We start from the raw sequence: 23355 nt of genomic DNA on the forward strand, positions 1-23355 counted from the left end.
ATAGACAGCACAAACAGATCTGGGATCAAGCTAAGTCGACAATAGGTTCACTGTATCAAAGCTATTTTGACTTGACCAAATGGACAAGAAGAAATGTTGTCATACCACTGAAACTTCTGGATGCCAGAGCCTCGATTGAACAGGGAGGGAATGACTGTAATTACAGCGAAATGAATAGTCTCAGTTGAAACCCGACTCTCAGAGCTGAGTCAGAAGCAGCGTGTGGACTGGTTGTGGTGACGTTATAGAGGAATCTGTTACTGAATAGCACTTTAGAAGTTTCCTAAATGTTTGGTGATGATGTGTGAAGTAACTTTGCTACCAGATACATTAAAGGGAGTTGATGTTAATGCAAACTTCCATTTGTTTAATTCATTCATCTTTCACTTTTCAGATGATTCCAAAGGGAAACGCCAAAGAAAGATCCTATACAAGACCCAGAATTACCTGAACCTCTATGCTGCTGATGGTCTTCGTACTCTCTGCATCGCTAAAAAGGTAACGCAGCTTCAGCAATACAACAATACATCTTCAACAACTAATAGGACTTTTATTTTGAAACTATTTCTATCATTAAACTCAAACAGATGAGAAATCAGGGCCTGGGCCTAAAGCAAGGAGAACTGACTCTGTAGTGGACTGGAAAACATTCTGTAGTGGACTGGAAAACATTCTGTAGTAGACTGGAAAACATTCAGTAGTGGACTGGACAACATTCTGTAGTGGACTGGAAAACATTCTGTAGTGGACTGGAAAACATTCTGTAGTGGACTGGAAAACATTCTGTAGTGGACTGGAAAACATTCTGTAGTGGACTGGAAAACATTCTGTAGTGGACTGGAAAACATTCTGTAGTAGACTGGAAAACATTCTGTAGTGGACTGGAAAACATTCTGTAGTGGACTGGAAAACATTCAGTAGTGGAATGGAAAACATTCAGTAGTGGAATGGAAAACATTCAGTAGTGGAATGGAAAACATTCTGTAGTGGACTGGAAAACATTCTGTAGTGGACTGGAAAACATTCTGTAGTGGACTGGACAACATTCTGTAGTGGACTGGAAAACATTCTGTAGTGGACTGGAAAACATTCTGTAGTGGACTGGAAAACATTCTGTAGTGGACTGGAAAACATTCTGTAGTGGACTGGAAAACGTTCTGTAGTGGACTGGAAAACGTTCTGTAGTGGGCTGGAAAACGTTCTGTAGTGGACTGGAAAACGTTCTGTAGTGGACTGGAAAACGTTCTGTAGTGGACTGGAAAACGTTCTGTAGTGGACTGGAAAACGTTCTGTAGTGGACTGGACAACATTCTGTAGTGGACTGGAAAACATTCAGTAGTGGACTGGAAAACATTCTGTAGTGGACTGGAAAATCATTCTGTAGTGGACTGGAAAACATTCAGTAGTGGAATGGAAAACATTCTGTAGTGGAATGGAAAACATTCTGTAGTGGAATGGAAAACATTCTGTAGTGGACTGGACAACATTCTGTAGTGGAATGGAAAACATTCTGTAGTGGAATGGAAAACATTCTGTAGTAGACTGGAAAACATTCTGTAGTGGACTGGAAAACATTCTGTAGTGGACTGGAAAACATTCTGTAGTGGACTGGAAAACATTCTGTAGTGGACTGGAAAACATTCTGTAGTGGACTGGACAACATTCTGTAGTGGACTGGAAAACATTCAGTAGTGGACTGGAAAACATTCTGTAGTGGACTGGAAAACATTCTGTAGTGGACTGGAAAACATTCTGTAGTGGACTGGAAAACATTCAGTAGTGGAATGGAAAACATTCTGTAGTGGAATGGAAAACATTCTGTAGTAGACTGGAAAACATTCTGTAGTGGACTGGAAAACATTCTGTAGTGGACTGGAAAACATTCTGTAGTGGACTGGAAAACATTCAGTAGTGGAATGGAAAACATTCTGTAGTGGAATGGAAAACATTCTGTAGTAGACTGGAAAACATTCTGTAGTGGACTGGAAAACATTCTGTCGTGGACTGGAAAACATTCAGTAGTAGACTGGAAAACATTCAGTAGTGGAATGGAAAACATTCAGTAGTGGAATGGAAAACATTCAGTAGTGGAATGGAAAACATTCAGTAGTGGAATTGAAAACATTCTGTAGTGGAATGGAAAACATTCTGTAGTGGAATGGAAAACATTCTGTAGTGGAATGGAAAACATTCTGTAGTGGAATGGAAAACATTCTGTAGTGGAATGGAAAACATTCTGTAGTGGAATGGAAAACATTCTGTAGTGGACTGGAAAACATTCTGTAGTGGACTGGAAAACATTCTGTAGTGGACTGGAAAACATTCTGTAGTGGACTGGAAAACATTCAGTAGTGGAATGGAAAACATTCAGTAGTGGAATGGAAAACATTCTGTAGTGGACTGGAAAACATTCAGTAGTGGAATGGAAAACATTCTGTAGTGGAATGGAAAACATTCTGTAGTGGACTGGAAAACATTCTGTAGTGGACTGGAAAACATTCTGTAGTGGACTGGAAAACATTCAGTAGTGGACTGGAAAACATTCTGTAGTGGACTGGAAAACATTCTGTAGTGGACTGGAAAACATTCAGTAGTGGAATGGAAAACATTCAGTAGTGGACTGGAAAACATTCAGTAGTGGAATGGAAAACATTCTGTAGTGGAATGGAAAACATTCTGTAGTGGAATGGAAAACATTCTGTAGTGGACTGGAAAACATTCTGTAGTGGACTGGAAAACATTCTGTAGTGGACTGGAAAACATTCTGTAGTGGACTGGAAAACATTCTGTAGTGGACTGGAAAACATTCTGTAGTGGACTGGAAAACATTCTGTAGTGGACTGGAAAACATTCTGTAGTGGAATGGAAAACATTATGTAGTGGAATGGAAAACATTATGTAGTGGAATGGACAACATTCTGTAGTGGACTGGAAAACATTCTGTAGTGGACTGGAAAACATTCTGTAGTGGAATGGAAAACATTCTGTAGTGGACTGGAAAACATTCTGTAGTGGAATGGAAAACATTCTGTAGTGGAATGGAAAACATTCTGTAGTAGACTGAAAACATTCTGTAGTGGACTGGAAAACATTCTGTAGTGGACTGGAAAACATTCTGTAGTGGACTGGAAAACATTCTGTAGTGGACTGGAAAACATTCAGTAGTGGACTGGAAAACATTCTGTAGTGGACTGGAAAACATTCTGTAGTGGACTGGAAAACATTCTGTAGTGGACTGGAAAACATTCAGTAGTGGAATGGAAAACATTCTGTAGTGGAATGGAAAACATTCTGTAGTGGACTGGAAAACATTCTGTAGTGGACTGGAAAACATTCTGTAGTGGACTGGAATACATTCTGTAGTGGACTGGAAAACATTCTGTAGTGGACTGGAAAACATTCTGTAGTGGAATGGAAAACATTCTGTAGTGGAATGGAAAACATTCTGTAGTGGACTGGAAAACATTCTGTAGTGGACTGGAAAACATTCTGTAGTGGAATGGAAAACATTCAGTAGTGGAATGGAAAACATTCTGTAGTGGAATGGAAAACATTCTGTAGTGGAATGGAAAACATTCTGTAGTGGAATGGAAAACATTCTGTAGTGGAATGGAAAACATTCTGTAGTGGAATGGAAAACATTCTGTAGTGGAATGGAAAACATTCTGTAGTGGAATGGAAAACATTCTGTAGTGGAATGGAAAACATTCTGTAGTGGACTGGAAAACATTCTGTAGTGGAAAGGAAAACATTCTGTAGTGGAATGGAAAACATTCTGTAGTAGACTGGAAAACATTCTGTAGTGGAATGGAAAACATTCTGTAGTGGAATGGAAAACATTCTGTAGTGGAATGGAAAACATTCTGTAGTGGACTGGAAAACAATCTGTAGTGGACTGGAAAACATTCAGTAGTGGAATTGTAAACATTCTGTAGTGGAATGGAAAACATTCTGTAGTGGAATGGAAAACATTCAGTAGTGGAATTGAAAACATTCTGTAGTGGAATGGAAAACATTCTGTAGTGGAATGGAAAACATTCTGTAGTGGAATGGAAAACATTCTGTAGTGGAATGGAAAACATTCTGTAGTGGAATGGAAAACATTCTGTAGTGGAATGGAAAACATTCTGTAGTGGAATGGAAAACATTCAGTAGTGGAATGGAAAACATTCTGTAGTGGACTGGAAAACATTCTTTAGTGGACTGGAAAACATTCTGTAGTGGACTGGAAAACATTCTGTAGTGGACTGGAAAACATTCTGTAGTGGACTGGAAAACATTCAGACAATTGAGAAACAGATGTACTATCTCGCCTCTGGTATCTTAACGAAGAAGAATGGGATAAGTGATGCTTTTAATCATTTCATCTCGGCTTTTCATTTGACAGAAACATTGGTTTTAATTGACCCTCTTCTTGCCCTGCCTAAGCAAGTTCTCTCTGGCTCTGGCAACATAACTGAGAAGAATGGGATAAGTGAAGCTTTTAATCATAATTTTATCACGACATGCTTGAGAAAAACAGTAGTTTAATTGACCCTGGACAGTCAATCGATGGCTCTTCCCTGTCAGCCTCCAGCTGACTCGATAGTTAACCTGTCAACATTTTAGTGAATCTTTTTTTTTTTTTTTTAGATTTCAACAATTTCCGGTCTGTGATGTGCTAGATGCCTTGCTTAAGATTGACGTAAAAGATTACTCCACTCGGACTGATATGCTTGATTAATTTCTGCTGCAGGCACATGTACTCCTCCTAACCTGATGATTATACCTGGTACTATCCCCAGGGTCTGGAAGGAGGCCCATGTACTCCTCCTAAGCTGATGATTATACCTGGTACTATCCCCAGGGTCTGGAAGGAGGCCCATGTACTCCTCCTAACCTGATGATTATACCTGGTACTATCCCCAGGGTCTGGAAGGAGGCCCATGTACTCCTCCTAACCTGATGATTATATCTGGTACTATCCCCAAGGTATAGAAGGAGGCCCATGTACTCCTCCTAACCTGATGATTATACCTGGTACTATCCCCTGGGTCTGGAAGGAGGCCCATGTACTCCTCCTAACCTGATGATTATACCTGGTACTATCCCCAGGGTCTGGAAGGAGGCCCATGTACTCCTCCTAACCTGATGATTATATCTGGTACTATCCCCAAGGTATAGAAGGAGGCCCATGTACTCCTCCTAACCTGATGATTATATCTGGTACTATCCCCAAGGTATAGAAGGAGGTCCATGTACTCCTCCTAACCTGATGATTAAATGTCATCACCACATTCTCTATCAGACAGTTGGTTGGCCCTCTGTGATGTCATCACCACATTTTCTATCAGACAGTTGGTTGGCCCTCTGTGATGTCATCACCACATTCTCTATCAGACAGTTGGTTGGTCCTCTGTGATGTCATCACCACATTCTCTAAATCATTTTTATTTTATTTATATAGCCCTTCGTACATCAGCTGATATCTCAGTGCTGTACAGAAACCCAGCCTAAAATCCCAAACAGCAAGCAATGCAGGTGTAGAAGCACGGTGGCTAGGAAAAACTCCCTAGAAAGGCCAAAACCTAGGAAGAATCTTAGAGAGGAACCAGGCTATGTGGGGTGGCCAGTCCTCTTCTGGCTGTGCCGGGTAGAGATTATAACAGAACATGGCCAAGATGTTCAAATGTTCATAAATGACCAGCATGGTCGAATAAAAATAAGGCAGAACAGTTGAAACTGGAGCAGCAGCACGGTCAGGTGGACTGGGGACAGCAAGGAGTCATCATGTCAGGTAGCCCTGGGGCATGGTCCTAGGGCTCAGGTCCTCCGAGAGAGAGAAAGAAAGAGAGAATTAGAGAGAGCGCACTTAAATTCACACAGGACACCGAATAGGACAGGAGAAGTACTCCAGATATAACAAACTGACCCCAGCCCCCGACACATAAACTACTGCAGCATAAATACTGGAGGCTGAGACAGGAGGGGTCAGGAGACACTGTGGCCCCATCCGAGGACACCCCCGCACAGCCCCCACACCACTAGAGGGATATCTTCAACCACCAACTTTATCAGACAGTTGGTTGGTCCTCTGTGATGTAATCACCACATTCTCTATCAGACAGTTGGTTGGTCCTCTGATGTCACCTAGGTTGATACGTCGCTATGTTTTAATTTATAAAGCCCTTTTTGTAAAAATCCCACTGTAAATAACATCATTACTAAACTATAGACATACAAGTTACCAACCCAGGTCTCAGGGCTGGCTAACTCTGAAATTCCTGGTAAATCAGCTTGTAGTTTTCCTGCACCTTAGTTGTGGAACAATCTTCAAAATATTCTTAAATGGGATGTTCTGGTGCCTCTAGGTCAATTCAGAAAGCTGATTTTGAGGACTTTATTACTGATGAATGTGTGTTTTTCTTTCTGCTCGCTCGTTTTTATATTTTGATGCTTTCTGTCATTTATGTAAAATACACCTTGGTCTCAGTATGACTCCCTGATAAATTAATATAAACAAGTAGTTTTTTTTTTGTGTCTGTCTCTGTCTGTTTGTGTCTCTGTCTGTTTGTGTCTCTGTCTGTCTGTGTCTCTGTCTGTCTGTGTCTCTGTCTGTCTGTGTCTCTGTCTGTCTGTCTGTGTCTCTGTGTCGCTGTCTGTTTGTCTGTGTCTCTGTCTGTGTCTCTGTCTGTCTGTGTCTCTGTCTGTTTGTCTGTGTCTCTGTCTGTCTGTGTCTCTGTCTGTTTGTCTGTGTCTCTGTCTGTGTCTCTGTGTCTCTGTGTCGCTGTCTGTTTGTCTGTGTCGCTGTCTGTTTGTCTGTGTCGCTGTCTGTTTGTCTGTGTCTCTGTCTGTCTGTGTCTCTGTCTGTCTGTGTCTCTGTCTGTCTGTGTCTCTGTCTGTCTGTGTCTCTGTCTGTTTGTCTGTGTCTCTGTCTGTGTCTCTGTGTCGCTGTCTGTTTGTCTGTGTCTCTGTCTGTTTGTCTGTGTCTCTGTCTGTCTGTTTGTCTGTGTCTCTGTCTGTTTGTCTGTGTCTCTGTCTGTGTCTCTGTCTGTCTGTGTCTCTGTCTGTCTGTGTCTCTGTCTGTTTGTCTGTGTCTCTGTCTGTGTCTCTGTGTCTCTGTCTGTTTGTCTGTGTCTCTGTCTGTTTGTCTGTGTCTCTGTCTGTCTGTTTGTCTGTGTCTCTGTCTGTTTGTCTGTGTCTGTGTCTCTGTGTCTCTGTCTGTGTCTCTGTGTCGCTGTCTGTTTGTCTGTGTCTCTGTCTGTGTCTCTGTGTCTCTGTCTGTTTGTCTGTGTCTCTGTCTGTTTGTCTGTGTCTCTGTCTGTGTCTCTGTGTCTCTGTCTGTGTCTCTGTGTCGCTGTCTGTTTGTCTGTGTCTCTGTCTGTGTCTCTGTGTCTCTGTCTGTTTGTCTGTGTCTCTGTCTGTTTGTCTGTGTCTCTGTCTGTGTCTCTGTGTCTCTGTCTGTGTCTCTGTGTCGCTGTCTGTTTGTCTGTGTCTCTGTCTGTCTGTTTGTCTGTGTCTGTCTGTGGCAGGTTATGACTAAGGAGGAGTATGCTGTCTGGTTGCGACATCATCTGGAGGCAGAGACGGCCATACAGGGAAGAGAAGAGCTGCTGTTTCAGTCTGCTCTGAGACTGAGATTAACCTGCATCTATTAGGTAAAGTTGTTACCCTTAACACTAGGACCGCTGGGCCTCCACAGACCCCCCACCCTTAACACTAGGACCGCTGGGCCTCCACGGACCCCCCACCCTTAACACTAGGACCGCTGGGCCTCCACGGACCCCCCACCCTTAACACTAGGACCGCTGGGCCTCCACGGACCCCCCACCCTGAACACTAGGACCGCTGAGTCTCCACGGACCCCCACCCTTAACACTAGGACCGCTGGGCCTCCACGGACCCCCACCCTTAACACTAGGACCGCTGGGCCTCCACGGACCCCCCACCCTTAACACTAGGACCGCTGGGCCTCCACGCTCCCCCCCCACCCTTAATACTAGGACCGCTGGGCCTCCACGGACCCCCACCCTTAACACTAGGACCGCTGGGCCTCCACGGACCCCCACCCTTAACCCTAGGACCGCTGTGCCTCCACGGACCCCCACCCTTAACACTAGGATCGCTGGGTCTCCACGGACCCCCACCCTTAACACTAGGACCGCTGGGCCTCCACGGACCCCCCCACCCTTAACACTAGGACCGCTGGGCCTCCACGGACCCCCAACTAACTTTGTTAGTTACAGCGAGCAAAGACAACCAGCACCATCGATCATAGTTAACGAGTTTTAATGTTATTCCGCCATTGCCACACACATACCACAGCTGTGGTAAACCATCACTCAGAACCCCATCAATACGGTCGGGACGGGGTGTCCGTTCTGTTGCTCCTGTGTGAGGGGTTGCGGTTGAGGGGTACGTCCTACATGGTCCTGTCAGAAGTAGGGACTGCTGCCTTGTAGAGGGGGATATTCAAGTCCAGGGTGGAGTGGTGGGCCAGGTAGACACTAGGTTTTGAGGCACAGTCCTGGGAAATGCTTGCATTCACCCACTGTATGGTGGCAAGGTGAATGCCCTTTTGTGGTAGCAGGGTGGAAATAACCACTTGTGCATTGGGGAAAGTGGAAGAAGCTTTTTGAATCACTCCTATGAGTGCTGTGGCCACACTTCCCTGCTGGGTCCTCAGGTTGTTTGTGCCTGTGTGAATTATAATGTGGCTGGGTGACACTAGTCTGTCCTCCAACAGCTCCAGGACATGCCTAGTGTTTGGGCACCAGAGTTTAGCATTCCAGGTGGCTACCTCATGAAACTGGTGAGAGAATGCCAAGAGTATGCAAAGCTGTCATCAAGGCAAAGGGTTGCTACTTTGAAGAACCTGCCAACCAGGACCTCTATACCAGGCGGTATCAGAGGAAGGACATAAAAATTCAGACTCCAGCCACCCTAGTCATAGATTCTTCTCTCTGCTACCGTATGGCAAGCGGTACCGGAGTGCCAAGTCTATGTCCATGAGGCTTCTAAACAGCTTCTACCCCCAAGCCATAAGACTCCTGAACAGCTGTTGATTGGATAAATGGTGCATGGTTGGCTGTTGATTGGATAAATGGTGCATGGTTGGCTGTTGATTGGATAAATGGTGCATGGTTGGCTGTTGATTGGATAAATGGTACATGGTTGGCTGTTGATTGGATAAATGGTGCATGGTTGGCTGTTGATTGGATAAATGGTACATGGTTGGCTGTTGATTGGATAAACGGTGCATGGTTGGCTGTTGATTGGATAAATGGTACATGGTTGGCTGTTGATTGGATAAATGGTGCATGGTTGGCTGTTGATTGGATAAATGGTGCATGGTTGGCTGTTGATTGGATAAATGGTGCATGGTTGGCTGTTGATTGGATAAATGGTAGAAGCCTGATAATAAACCAGTCAGAAAAAGAGACATGTCCAGCAATATGGTTATGATTTAGACCAGGGGGTCAGGGTCAAACTCTTATGCCCAGGGACCCCTCACAGGAAAACCAGGGACCCCCTCACAGGAAAACCAGGAACCCCTACAGGAAAACCAGGGACCCCCTCACAGGAAAACCAGGGACCCCCATCATACATTAGCAACAAAAAAAGGCCTACGTTTGAATGTTTTCATTAGGCCACTGCTCCACTTGGGAGGCCTCAGGCCTACGTTTGAATGTTTTCATTAGGCCACTGCTCCAGTCGGGAGGCCTCAGGCCTACGTTTGAATGTTTTCATTAGGCCACTGCTCCACTTGGGAGGCCTCAGGCCTACGTTTGAATGTTTTCATTAGGCCACTGCTCCACTTGGGAGGCCTCAGGCCTACGTTTGAATGTTTTCATTAGGCCACTGCTCCACTTGGGAGGCCTCAGGCCTACTTTTGAATGTTTTCATTAGGCCACTGCTCCAGTCGGGAGGCCTCAGGCCTACGTTTGAATGTTTTCATTAGGCCACTGCTCCACCTGGGAGGCCTCAGGCCTACTTTTGAATGTTTTCATTAGGCCACTGCTCCACCTGGGAGGCCTCAGGCCTGCGTTTTAATGCTTCTATTAGCCTACCATTATTATACTCCAAGTGCATCAAACTCCTCTATTCCCCCAAAATAACAATGTTGGCTTGCAATACAGTTCATCAACCACTAGAAGTTGTGCGTACACATGATTTGAGATTTGTGTGAAGATATGCACAGCACACTATCCCGTCAAATTCAAAATGGAGAAATACCAAACTTTGGTGTTGAATGAGGCCCCAGGGAGGTTCATACTGGTACTGCATACCTTCAACACTGATGTCCCCTGAAGACCTCGTCAAAGATGATGTTTTAATGCAACAGCTGTTGATATTTGTATGGTTTTCTAGGAGCAACGGGTGTAGAGGACCGTCTACAAGATGGTGTCCCAGAGACCATTGCGTCGCTGCGGAAGGCAGGGCTCCAGATCTGGGTTCTGACGGGGACAAACAGGAGACAGCCATCAACATCGCCTATGCTTGCAAACTGCTGGAACCTGACGACGAGATCATCACACTCAACGCTGACTCTCAGGTGAGATCATCACACTCAACGCTGACTCTCAGGTGAGATCATCACACTCAACGCTGACTCTCAGGTGAGATCATCACACTCAACGCCAGTGGTGGAAAAAGTACCCACTTGAGTAAAAGTAAAGATACCTTAAACCATTTAATCCCTATTCCCCCAGGCATGAAAATATCCTAATCTTGTGTCATTAGTAAGCCTTTGAAATAATCTATCATAATTCTTTTACATTTTCTTGGAAAAGTAGGTGAAAAAAGTGTGTTTAATGGTCGGTCACAATTGTGACTGATGGGATTAATTAGGCTAATAGAAAATGAGTTAAGTGAAAGTCACCCAGTTAAATTCTATTTGAATAAAAGTCTAAAAGTATTTGGTTTTAAGTATCAAATGTAAAAATACAAATATTAAGCAAACCAGACGGCACAATATTCTTGTTTTTTTAATTGACGGATAGCCAGGGGCACACTCCAACACTCAGACATCATTTACAAATGAAGCATGTGTGTTTAGTGAGTCCGCCAGTAGGGATGAACGGGGATGTTCTCTGTTTAGTGAGTCCTCCAGATCAGAGGCAGTAGGGATGACCAGGGATGTTCTCTGTTTAGTGAGTGCTCCAGATCAGAGGCAGTAGAGATGACCAGGGATGTTCTCTGTTTAGTGAGTCCTCCAGATCAGAGACGGTAGGGATGACCAGGGATGTTCTCTGTTTAGTGAGTCCTCCAGATCAGAGGCAGTAGGGATGACCAGGGATGTTCTCTGTTTAGTGAGTCCTCCAGATCAGAGGCAGTAGGGATGACCAGGGATGTTCTCTGTTTAGTGAGTCCTCCAGATCAGAGGCAGTAGGGATGACCAGGGATGTTCTCTGTTTAGTGAGTCCTCCAGATCAGAGGCAGTAGGGATGACCAGGGATGTTCTCTGTTTAGTGAGTCCTCCAGATCAGAGGCAGTAGGGATGACCAGGGATGTTCTCTGTTTAGTGAGTCCTCCAGATCAGAGGCAGTAGGGATGACCAGGGATGTTCTCTGTTTAGTGAGTCCTCCAGATCAGAGGCAGTAGGGATGACCAGGGATGTTCTCTGTTTAGTGAGTCCTCCAGATCAGAGGCAGTAGGGATGACCAGGGATGTTCTCTGTTTAGTGAGTCCTCCAGATCAGAGACGGTAGGGATGACCAGGGATGTTCTCTGTTTAGTGAGTCCTCCAGATCAGAGGCAGTAGGGATGACCAGGGATGTTCTCTGTTTAGTGAGTCCTCCAGATCAGAGGCGGTAGGGATGACCAGGGATGTTCTCTGTTTAGTGAGTCCTCCAGATCAGAGGCAGTAGGGATGACCAGGGATGTTCTCTGTTTAGTGAGTCCTCCAGATCAGAGGCAGTAGGGATGACCAGGGATGTTCTCTGTTTAGTGAGTCCTCCAGATCAGATCAGTTAATGGTTACATGGTTAGCAGATGTTATTGGTCACATGGTTACCAGATGTTATTGGTCACATGGTTAGCAGATGTTATTGGTCACATGGTTAGCAGATGTTATTGGTCACATGGTTAGCAGATGTTATTGGTCACATGGTTAGCAGATGTTATTGGTCACATGGTTAGCAGATGTTAATAGTCACATGGTTAGCAGATGTCAATGCGAGGGTAGCGAAATGCTTGTGCTTCTAGTTCTGACAGTGCAGTAATATTTAACAAGTAATCTAACAATTCCCCAACAACTACCTTATACACACAAATATAAAGGGATGGAATAAGAATATGTACATATAAATATATGGATGAGCGACGGCCGAGCGGCATCGGCAAGGTGCAATAGATGGTATAAAATACAGTATATACATGTGATGTAAGATATGTAAACATTATTAAAGTGCCATTATTTGACTAGTGACTAGTGATCCATTTATTAAAGTGGCCAGTGATTGGGTCTCAATGTAGGCAGCACCCTCTCTGAGTTAGTGATGGCTGTTTAGCAGTCTGAAGGCCTTGAGATGGAAGCTGTTTTTCAGTCTCTCGGTCCCAGCTTTGATGCACCTGTACTGACTTCGCCTTTTGGATGGTAGCGGTGTGAACAGGCAGTGGCTCGGGAGGTTGTTGTCCTTAATTATACTTTTGGCCTTCCTCTGGCATCGGGTGTTATAGGTGTCATGGAGGGCAGGTAGTTTGCCCCCGGTGATGCGTTGTGCACCACCCTTGGGAGAGCCTTATGGTTGAGGGCGGTGCAGTTTCCGTACCAGGCTGTGATACAGCCCGACAGGATGCTCTCTGTAAAAGTTTGTCAAGGTTTTGGGTGACAAGCCATATTTCTTTAGCGCCTCCTGAGTTTGAAGAGGCGCTGTTGCTCAACGTTGAGGAACTTAAAACTTTGTCTGTTGACCTGTTGGGGCGGTATGCAAACTGAAGTGGGTCTAGGGTGGCCGGTAAGGTGGAGGTGAAATGATTCTTAACTAGACTCTCAAAGCACTTAATGATGACAGAAGTGAGTGATAGTGATTTAGTTCAGTTATCTTTGCCTTCTTGGGTGCAGGAACAATGGTGGCCATCTTGAAGCATGTGGGGACAGCAGACTGGGATAAGTAATGATGGACTGTCATTTCTCTTTGCTTATTTGAGCTGTTCCTGCCATTATATGGACTTAGCTTTATTTCGTAAAATACCGTCTTCTGTATAACCCCCCTACCTTGTTAAAACATAACTGATTGGCTCAAACACATCAAGAAGGAAATGCATTTCACAAATGAACTTTTAACAAGGCACAGCTTTTAATTGAAATGCATTCCAGGTGATGTCCTCATGAAGCTGGTTGAGAGAATGCCAAGAGTGTGCAAAGCTGTCATTAAGGCAAAGGGTGGCTACTTTGAAGAAACTCAAATATAATATATATTTTGATTTGTTGAACACTTTTTTGGTTACTACATGATTCCATATGTGTTATTTCATAGTTGATGTCTTGACTATTATTCTATCCATGTCCTGCGTGAACCAGAATGTTACAATTCTTCAGGTCCTGTTGATAGGATAGTCTTGAGCGGAGCTCATCCAGTTTATTCTCTAGTGATTGTACATTCCATTAGTGACAATCAGGTAGAGGCAGTTTATTTACTCGCCAACGTAGTGTCTTCAGGATGCTGGCTCATTTTCCCTCTCTTGCTCCGTCACTTCCTCTTTCAAGTCCCGGGTATTAGGCCTGTTTCGGAGAAAGAAGAATGTCCTGCCTACTCCGTTAAAGTAGAAATGTACATCCAAATTGTGGTTAGTGATCGATGTTCTAATGTCCAGAAGTTGTTTTCATACATAGGAAATTATGGCAGAGACATTATGTACCAAAATAATTAAGATCAGTCTAAAATAAACTGAATTGATCAGGAGCCTGTAAAACGGCTTGTATCCACTGCATTACCATCTAACTGGAGGATAGTTTCTACTACTGCTATGCCTGTCTCTCTCCCTCTGTCTGTCTCTCTGACCCTATGCCTGTCTCTCTCCCTCTGTCTGTCTCTCTGACCCTATGCCTCTCTCTCTCTCTCCCTGTCTGTCTCTCTATGATCATATACCTGTCTCTCTCTCTTTCCCTCTCTGCCTGTCTCTCTCGCTTTCCCTCTCTCACTCTCTCTGCCTCTCTCTCTCCCTCTCTGCCTGTCTCTCTCGCTTTCCCTCTCTCTCTCACTCTCTGCCTGCCTCTCTCTCTCACTCTCTGCCTGCCTGTCTCTCTCCCCCTCTCTGCCTGTCTCTCCCCCTCTCTGCCTGTCTCTCTCCCCTCTCTGCCTGTCTCTCTCTCTCCTCTCTGCCTGTCTCTCTCTCTCCCTCTCTGCCTGCCTCTCTCTTTCCCTCTCTGCCTGTCTCTCTCCCTCTCTGCCTGTCTCTCTCTGCCTGTCTCTCTCCCTCTCTGCCTGTCTCTCTCCCTCTCTGCCTGTCGGTCTCTGCAACAGGAGGCGATGGCAGTCCTTCTAGAGGAGAGTCTACACTACATCCAGGCTAAGTTCCTGTCCTCGGATCCTTCCAGATCCTTTCAGAAAGACTACGCTCCAGCCTACTCCTTCCCCCTCCTCCTCCCTCCCCTCCTCCTCCCAGACCCAGTCCTTCCTGGTGCACCGGCTGGGTTTGGTGATTGACGGGCGGACGCTGGCCTACGCGCTGGACAGCAGCCTAGATGAGAAGTTCCTGCAGGTGGCGAGGAGCTGTCGGTCAGTCCTCTGCTGTCGCTCCACACCACTGCAGAAGAGTATGGTGGTTAAACTGGTCCGGAACAAACTGAAGGTCATGACGCTGGCCATAGGTATGTACCAGTCTAGTTCCTCAACGCTGGCCATAGGTATGTACCAGTCTAGTTCCTCAACGCTGGCCATAGGTATGTACCAGTCTAGTTCCTCAACGCTGGCCATAGGTATGTACCAGTCTAGTTCCTCAACGCTGGCCATAGGTATGTACCAGTCTAGTTCCTCAACGCTGGCCATAGGTATGTACCAGTCTAGTTCCTCAACGCTGGCCATAGGTATGTACCAGTCTAGTTCCTCAACGCTGGCCATAGGTATGTACCAGTCTAGTTCCTCAACGCTGGCCATAGTTATGTACCAGTCTAGTTCCTCAACGCTGGCCATAGGTATGTACCAGTCTAGTTCCTCAACGCTGGCCATAGGTATGTACCAGTCTAGTTCCTCAACGCTGGCCATAGGTATGTACCAGTCTAGTTCCTCAACGCTGGCCATAGGTATGTACCAGTCTAGTTCCTCAACGCTGGCCATAGGTATGTACCAGTCTAGTTCCTCAACGCTGGCCATAGGTATGTACCAGTCTAGTTCCTCAACGCTGGCCATAGGTATGTACCAGTCTAGTTCCTCAACGCTGGCCATAGTTATGTACCAGTCTAGTTCCTCAACGCTGGCCATAGGTATGTACCAGTCTAGTTCCTCAACGCTGGCCATAGGTATGTACCAGTCTAGTTCCTCAACGCTGGCCATAGGTATGTACCAGTCTAGTTCCTCAACGCTGGCCATAGGTATGTACCAGTCTAGTTCAACAAAGTTTTAAAAAATATATATATATTGAATCTTTTCACGGTTACAGAGACACACCTACTCATTCAAGGGTTTTTCTGTATTTTTACTATTTTCAACATTGTAGAATAGTAGTGAAGACATCAACACTATGTAATAACACATATGGAATAATGTAGTAACCAGAAAAGTGTTAAACAAATCAACATATATTTGAGATTCTTCAAAGTAGCCACCCTTTGCCTTGATGACAGCTTTGCACACTCTTGGCATTCTCTCAATTCTCTCACATTCTTACACAACTATATAAGTCATACTTCACATACACAGCTATATAAGTCATACTTCACCCACCACATACACAGCTATATAAGTCATACTTCACCCACCACATACACAGATATATAAGTCATACTTCACCCACCACATACACAGATATATAAGTCATACTTCACCCACCACATACACAACTATATAAGTCATACTTCACCCACCACATACACAGATATATAAGTCATACTTCACCCATCACATACACAGATATATAAGTCATACTTCACCCACCACATACACAGATATATAAGTCATACTTCACCCATCACATACACAGATATATAAGTCATACTTCACCCACCACATACACACTCAGCTGTTTGTAAGTACAGGAACCTTTGTGGGAACTGTTTCCTCTATGAAGCTGTAGTGTATTAGAGCTGACCGTGGAAACTGGGGCTTACTGAGGTCTTCCCCTGTTTACTGACTGTTACTGAGGTCTTCCCCTGTTTACTGACTGTTACTGAGGTCTTTCCCTGTTTACTGACTGTTGTTACTGCTGGTCTTTCCCTGTTTACTGACTGTTGTTACTGCTGGTCTTTCCCTGTTTACTGACTGTTACTGAGGTCTTCCCCTGTTTACTGACTGTTACTGAGGTCTTTCCCTGTTTACTGACTGTTGTTACTGCTGGTCTTTCCCTGTTTACTGACTGTTGTTACTGCTGGTCTTTCCCTGTTTACTGACTGTTGTTACTGCTGGTCTTTCCCTGTTTACTGACTGTTACTGGTGGTGGAGGTCTTCCCCTGTTTACTGACTGTTACTGCTGCTGGAGGTCTTCCCCTGTTTACTGACTGTTACTGCTGCTGGGCGTCTTCCCCTGTTTACTGACTGTTACTGCTGCTGGAGGTCTTCCCCTGTTTACTGACTGTTACTGCTGCTGGGCGTCTTCCCTGTTTACTGACTGTTACTGGTGGTGGTGGTGCTGGTGGGGTCTTCCCTGTTTACTGACTGTTACTGGTGGTGGTGCTGGTGGGGGTCTTCCCCTGTTTACTGACTGTTACTGGTGGTGGTGCTGGTGGGGTCTTCCCTGTTTACTGACTGTTACTGGTGGTGGTGCTGGTGGGGGTCTTCCCTGTTTACTGACTGTTACTGGTGGTGGTGCTGGTGGGGTCTTCCCTGTTTACTGACTGTTACTGGTGGTGGTGCTGGTGGGGTCTTCCCCTGTTTACTGACTGTTACTGGTGGTGGTGCTGGTGGGGTCTTCCCCTGTTTACTGACTGTTACTGGTGGTGCTGGTGGGGGTCTTCCCTGTTTACTGACTGTTACTGCTGCTGGGCGTCTTCCCCTGTTTACGGACTGTTACTGGTGGTGGTGCTGGAGGGGTCTTCCCCTGTTTACTGACTGTTGCTGCTGCTGGGCGTCTTCCCTGTTTACGGACTGTTACTGCTGCTGGGCGTCTTCCCCTGTTTACGGACTGTTACTGGTGGTGGTGCTGGAGGGGTCTTCCCCTGTTTACTGACTGTTGCTGCTGCTGGGCGTCTTCCCCTGTTTACTGACTGTTACTGGTGGTGGCGTCTTCCCTGTTTACGGACTGTTACTGCTGCTGGGCGTCTTCCCTGTTTACGGACTGTTACTGGTGGTGGTGCTGGAGGGGTCTTCCCCTGTTTACTGACTGTTGCTGCTGCTGGGCGTCTTCCCTGTTTACTGACTGTTACTGGTTGTGGGGTCTTCCCCTGTTTACTGACTGTTACTGGTGGTGGTGCTGGTGGGGGTCTTCCCTGTTTACTGACTGTTACTGGTTGTGGGGTCTTCCCTGTTTACTGACTGTTACTGGTGGTGGTGCTGGTGGGGGTCTTCCCTGTTTACTGACTGTTACTGGTTGTGGGGTCTTCCCCTGTTTACTGACTGTTACTGGTGGTGGGGTCTTCCCCTGTTTACTGACTGTTACTGGTGGTGCTGGTGGGGGTCTTCCCTGTTTACTGACTGTTACTGGTGGTGGTGTTGGTGGGGTCTTCCCTGTTTACTGACTGTTACTGGTGGTGGGGTCTTCCCTGTTTACTGACTGTTACTGGTGGTGTTGGTGGGGTCTTCCCTGTTTACTGACTGTTACTGCTGCTGGGCGTCTTCCCTGTTTACTGACTGTTACTGGTGGTGGTGCTGGAGGGGTCTTCCCTGTTTACTGACTGTTGCTGCTGCTGGGCGTCTTCCCCTGTTTACTGACTGTTACTGGTGGTGGGGATCTTCCCCTGTTTACTGACTGTTACTGGTGGTGCTGGTGGGGGTCTTCCCCTGTTTACTGACTGTTACTGGTGGTGGTGTTGGGGGTCTTCCCCTGTTTTGCTGTTTTAGCATTAAGGTGGAGTTCAGAGGACAACGGGTTGGGAGCTACTAGCTCCTCTTACTGAGTGTGTGTCTCTCTCTCCCTCCCTCCCATCCCCCTTCCCTCCCCCTCCTCTCTCTCCCCTCTCTCTCTCTCTCCCCCCATCTCATTAATCTCAGGTGATGGGGCTAATGATGTCAGCATGATTCAGGTGGCTGATGTGGGCGTCGGCATCTCAGGACAGGAGGGCATGCAGGTAAAGAGAAACATGAGCTGGGCCTTAAGGGGGGGAGAGGACGGAGGGAGGGTGGAGAGGGGGAGGTGGAGACAGAAAGGAGAGACTGATAGAGAGTGAGAGCACGAGGAGGGGATGAGGAGTGGGAAAAGAGGGGGGAGCGATGGGGAGACAAGGAGGAAGAGAGAGGACGGAGGAGGAGAACCACAGGAGGGGAGAGGACAGAGGAGGAGATCCAGAGAGGAGGAGATCCACAGAGGAGGAGAACCACAGAGGAGGAGAACCACAGAGGAGGAGAACCACAGAGGAGGAGAACCACAGAGGAGGAGAACCACAGAGGAGGAGAACCACAGAGGAGGAGAACCACAGAGGAGGAGAACCAGAGAGGAGGAGAACCAGAGAGGAGGAGAACCAGAGAGGAGGAGAACCAGAGAGGAGGAGAACCACAGAGGAAGAGAGGACAGAGAGGAGGAGATCCAGAGAGGAGGAGATCCAGAGAGAGGAGATCCAGAGAGGAGGAGATCCAGAGAGATGAGAGAACAGAGAGGAGGAGATCCAGAGAGGAGGAGAGGAGGAGATCCAGAGAGATGAGAGGACAGAGAGGAGGAGAGGAGGAGATCCAGAGAGGAGGAGAACCACAGAGATGAGAGGACAGAGAGGAGGAGATCCAGAGAGGAGGAGATCCAGAGAGGAGGAGAACCACAGAGGAGGAGAACCAGAGAGGAGGAGAACCACGGAGGAGAGAGGACAGAGTGGAGGAGATCCAGAGAGGAGGAGGAGAGGAGGAGATCAAGAGAGGAGGAGAACCACAGAGGAGGAGAGAGGACAGAGAGGAGGAGATCCAGAGAGGAGGAGATCCAGAGAGGAGGAGATCCACAGAGGAGGAGAACCACAGAGGAAGAGAGGACAGAGAGGAGGAGAACCAAAGAGGAGGAGAACCACAGAGGAAGAGAACCCAGAGAGGAGGAGAACCAGAGAGAGGAGAGGACAGAGAGGAGGAGATCCAGAGATGAGGAGAGGAGGACATCCAGAGAGGAGGAGAACCACAGAGGAGAGAGGACAGAGAGGAGGAGATCCAGAGAGGAGGAGATCCAGAGAGGAGGAGATCCAGAGAGGAGGAGATCCAGAGAGGAGGAGAACCACAGAGGAGGAGAACCAGAGAGGAAGAGAGGACAGAGAGGAGGAGATCCAAAGAGGAGGAGAGCCACAGAGGAGGAGAGCCACAGAGGAAGAGAGGACAGAGAGGAGGAGAACCAGAGAGAAGGAGAACCACAGAGGAAGAGAGACCAGAGAGGAGGAGATCCAGAGAGGAGGAGAACCACAGAGGAGAGAGGACAGAGAGGAGGAGAACCAGAGAGGAGGAGAACCACAGAGGAAGAGAGGACAGAGGAGGAGAACCAGAGAAGAGGAGAACCACAGAGGAGAGAGGAGGAGATCCAGAGAGGAGGAGAACCACAGAGGAAGAGAACCAGAGAGGAGGAGAACCACAGAGGAAGAGAACCAGAGAGGAGGAGAACCACAGATGAGAGAGAACCAGAGAGGAGGAGAACCAGAGAGGAGGAGAACCAGAGAGGAGGAGAACCACAGAGGAGGAGAACCACAGAGGAGGAGAACCACAGAGGAAGAGAGGACAGAGGAGGAGAACCAGAGAAGAGGAGAACCACAGAGGAGAGGGGACAGAGAGGAGGAGAGGAGGATATCCAGAGAGGAGGAGATCCAGAGATGAGGAGAACCACAGAGATGAGAGGACAGAGAGGAGGAGATCCAGAGAGGGGGAGATCCAGAGAGGAGGAGAACCACAGAGGAAGAGAACCACAGAGGAAGAGAACCACAGAGGAAGAGAGGAGGAGATCCAGAGAGGAGGAGAACCACGGAGGAGAGAGGACAGAGTGGAGGAGATCCAGAGAGGAGGAGATCAAGAGAGGAGGAGAACCACAGAGGAGGAGAGAGGACAGAGAGGAGGAGATCCAGAGAGGAGGAGATCCAGAGAGGAGGAGATCCAGAGAGGAGGAGATCCACAGAGGAGGAGAACCACAGAGGAGGAGAACCACAGAGGAGGAGAACCACAGAGGAGGAGAACCACAGAGGAAGAGAGGACAGAACCAGAGAGGAGGAGAACCACAGAGGTGAGAGGACAGAGAGGAGGAGAGGAGGAGATCCAGAGAGGAGGAGAACCACAGAGGAGGAGAACCACAGAGGAAAGAGAACCCAGAGAGGAGGAGAACCAGAGAGATGAGAGGACAGAGAGGAGGAGATCCAGAGAGGATCGGAGGACATTCAGAGAGGAGGAGAACCACAGAGGAGAGAGGACAGAGAGGAGGAGAGAGGGGGAGAGGAGATCCAGAGAGGAGGAGAACCACAGAGGAGGAGAGAGGAGGAGAACCACAGGGGAGGAGAACCAGAGAGGAAGAGAGGACAGAGAGGAGGAGATCCAAAGAGGAGGAGAGCCACAGAGGAAGAGAGGACAGAGAGGAGGAGAACCAGAGAGAAGGAGAACCACAGAGGAAGAGAGACCAGAGAGGAGGAGAACCACAGAGGAGAGAGGACAGAGAGGAGAACCCAGAGAGGAGGAGGAGAACCACAGAGGAGAGAGGACAGAGAGGAGAGAACCAGAGAGGAGGAGAACCACAGAGGAAGAGAGGACAGAGGAGGAGAACCAGAGAAGAGGAGAACCACAGAGGAGAGAGGACAGAGAGGAGGAGATCCAGAGAGGAGGAGAACCACAGAGGAAGAGAACCAGAGAGGAGGAGAACCACAGAGGAAGAGAGAGGACAGAGAGGAGGAGGAGGAGAACCAGAGAGGAGAGAGGACAGAGAGGAGGAGAACCACAGAGGAAGAGAGGACAGAGAGGAGGAGAGAGGAGGAGATCCAGAGAGGAGGAGAACCAGAGAGGAAGAGATAGGACAGAGAGGAGGAAAACCACAGAGGAAGAGAGAGGACAGAGGAGGAGAGAGGAGGAGATCCAGAGAGGAGGAGATCCAGAGAGGAGGAGAACCAGAGATGAGGAAGAACCAGAGAGGAGGAGAACCACAGAGGAAGAGAGGACAGAGAGGAGGAGAACCACAGAGGAGGAGAACCACAGAGAGGAGTAGATCCAGAGAGGAGTAGATCCAGAGAGGAGGTTGTCCAGAGAGGAGGTTGTCCAGAGAAGAGTTGTCCAGAGAGGAGGTTGTCCAGAGAAGAGGAGGTTGTCCAGAGAGGAGGTTGTCCAGAGAGGAGGTGGTCCAGAGGACGAGATCCACAGAGGAAGAGAGGACAGAGATGAGGAGAGAGGTGGAGATCCAGAGAGGAGGAGAACCACAGAGGAAAGAGAGGACAGAGAGGAGGTGGTCACAGAGAGGAGGAGAACCACAGAGAGGAGGTGGTCCAGAGAGGAGGAGAACCACAGAGGAAGAGAGGAACAGAGAGGAGATCCAGAGAAGAGGATAACCACAGAGGAAGAGAACCAGAGAGAAGGAGAACCACAGAGGAAGAGAGGACACAGAGGAGGATAACCAGAGAGGAGGAGAACCACAGAGAGGAGGAGATCCAGAGAGGAGGAGAACCACAGAGGAAGAGAGAGGACGGAGGAGGAGAACCAGAGAGGAGGTGAGGTCTGAGAGAGGAGGTTGGTCCAGAGAGGACAGATCCACAGATTGGAGGAGAACCATTGTTAGAGGAAGAGAGAGGACAGATTGTTAGAGGTGGACAGATTGAGAGGTGAGATTGTTGGTGACAGAGAGGAGGTGAACACAGAGGAGATTGAGAACCACAGAGTGACAGATTGTTAGAGGTGAGGATTGTTAGAGGAGGTGGTGACAGAGAGGAGATTGTGGTCCAGAGAGGAGGTGGTCCAGAGAGGACAAATTGTTAGAGGAGAGAACCACAGAGGAGGAGAACACAGAGGAGGAGAACCACAGAGGAGGAGAGGTAACAGATTGGAGGATGATAAAATATATAAAGGAATGAGGGATGACAGGAAGGACATTGTTAGAGTGAAGGAGGTGAAGATTGTTAGAGGTGACAATTGTTAGAGGTGAATTGAGGTGACAGATTGTTAGAGGTGACAGATTGTTAGAGGTGACAGATTGTTAGAGGTGACAGATTGTTAGAGGTGACAGATTGTTAGAGGTGACAGATTGTTAGAGGTGACAGATTGTTAGAGGTGACAGATTGTTAGAGGTGACAGATTGTTAGAGGTGACAGATTGTTAGAGGTGACAGATTGTTAGAGGTGACAGATTGTTAGAGGTGACAGATTGTTAGAGGTGAGATTGTGACAGATTGTTAGAGGTGACAGATTGTTAGAGGTGACAGATTGTTAGAGGTGACAGATTGTTAGAGGTGACAGATTGTTAGAGGTGACAGATTGTTAGAGGTGACAGATTGTTAGAGGTGACAGATTGTTAGAGGTGACAGATTGTTAGAGGTGACAGATTGTTAGAGGTGACAGATTGTTAGAGGTGACAGATTGTTAGAGGTGACAGATTGTTAGAGGTGACAGATTGTTAGAGGTGACAGATTGTTAGAGGTGACAGATTGTTAGAGGTGACAGATTGTTAGAGGTGACAGATTGTTAGAGGTGACAGATTGTTAGAGGTGACAGATTGTTAGAGGTGACAGATTGTTAGAGGTGACAGATTGTTAGAGGTGACAGATTGTTAGAGGTGACAGATTGTTAGAGGTGACAGATTGTTAGAGGTGACAGATTGTTAGAGGTGACAGATTGTTAGAGGTGACAGATTGTTAGAGGTGACAGATTGTTAGAGGTGACAGATTGTTAGAGGTGACAGATTGTTAGAGGTGACAGGTGACAGATTGTTAGAGGTGACAGATTGTTAGAGGTGACAGATTGTTAGAGGTGACAGATTGTTAGAGGTGACAGATTGTTAGAGGTGACAGATTGTTAGAGGTGACAGATTGTTAGAGGTGACAGATTGTTAGAGGTGACAGATTGTTAGAGGTGACAGATTGTTAGAGGTGACAGATTGTTAGAGGTGACAGATTGTTAGAGGTGACAGATTGTTAGAGGTGACAG

General features: G+C 47.0%; 1 protein-coding gene across 1 annotated transcript in view; it reads left to right on the forward strand.

The window, feature by feature from the left end:
• LOC112230650 (phospholipid-transporting ATPase VA) overlaps window positions 1-23355 on the forward strand; it is a 64675-nt gene that overhangs the window by 37219 nt on the left and 4101 nt on the right. Inside the window, 8 exon segments of the mRNA XM_042313426.1 lie at window positions 395-498; window positions 7512-7611; window positions 7614-7637; window positions 10351-10437; window positions 10440-10534; window positions 14447-14556; window positions 14558-14793; window positions 18284-18360. Of these exon segments, the coding sequence (XP_042169360.1) occupies window positions 395-498; window positions 7512-7611; window positions 7614-7637; window positions 10351-10437; window positions 10440-10534; window positions 14447-14556; window positions 14558-14793; window positions 18284-18360 (833 nt within the window).

This window comes from Oncorhynchus tshawytscha, unplaced genomic scaffold (genome assembly GCF_018296145.1).
Source record: "Oncorhynchus tshawytscha isolate Ot180627B unplaced genomic scaffold, Otsh_v2.0 Un_contig_15377_pilon_pilon, whole genome shotgun sequence".
NCBI classification, from domain to species: Eukaryota; Metazoa; Chordata; class Actinopteri; order Salmoniformes; family Salmonidae; genus Oncorhynchus; species Oncorhynchus tshawytscha.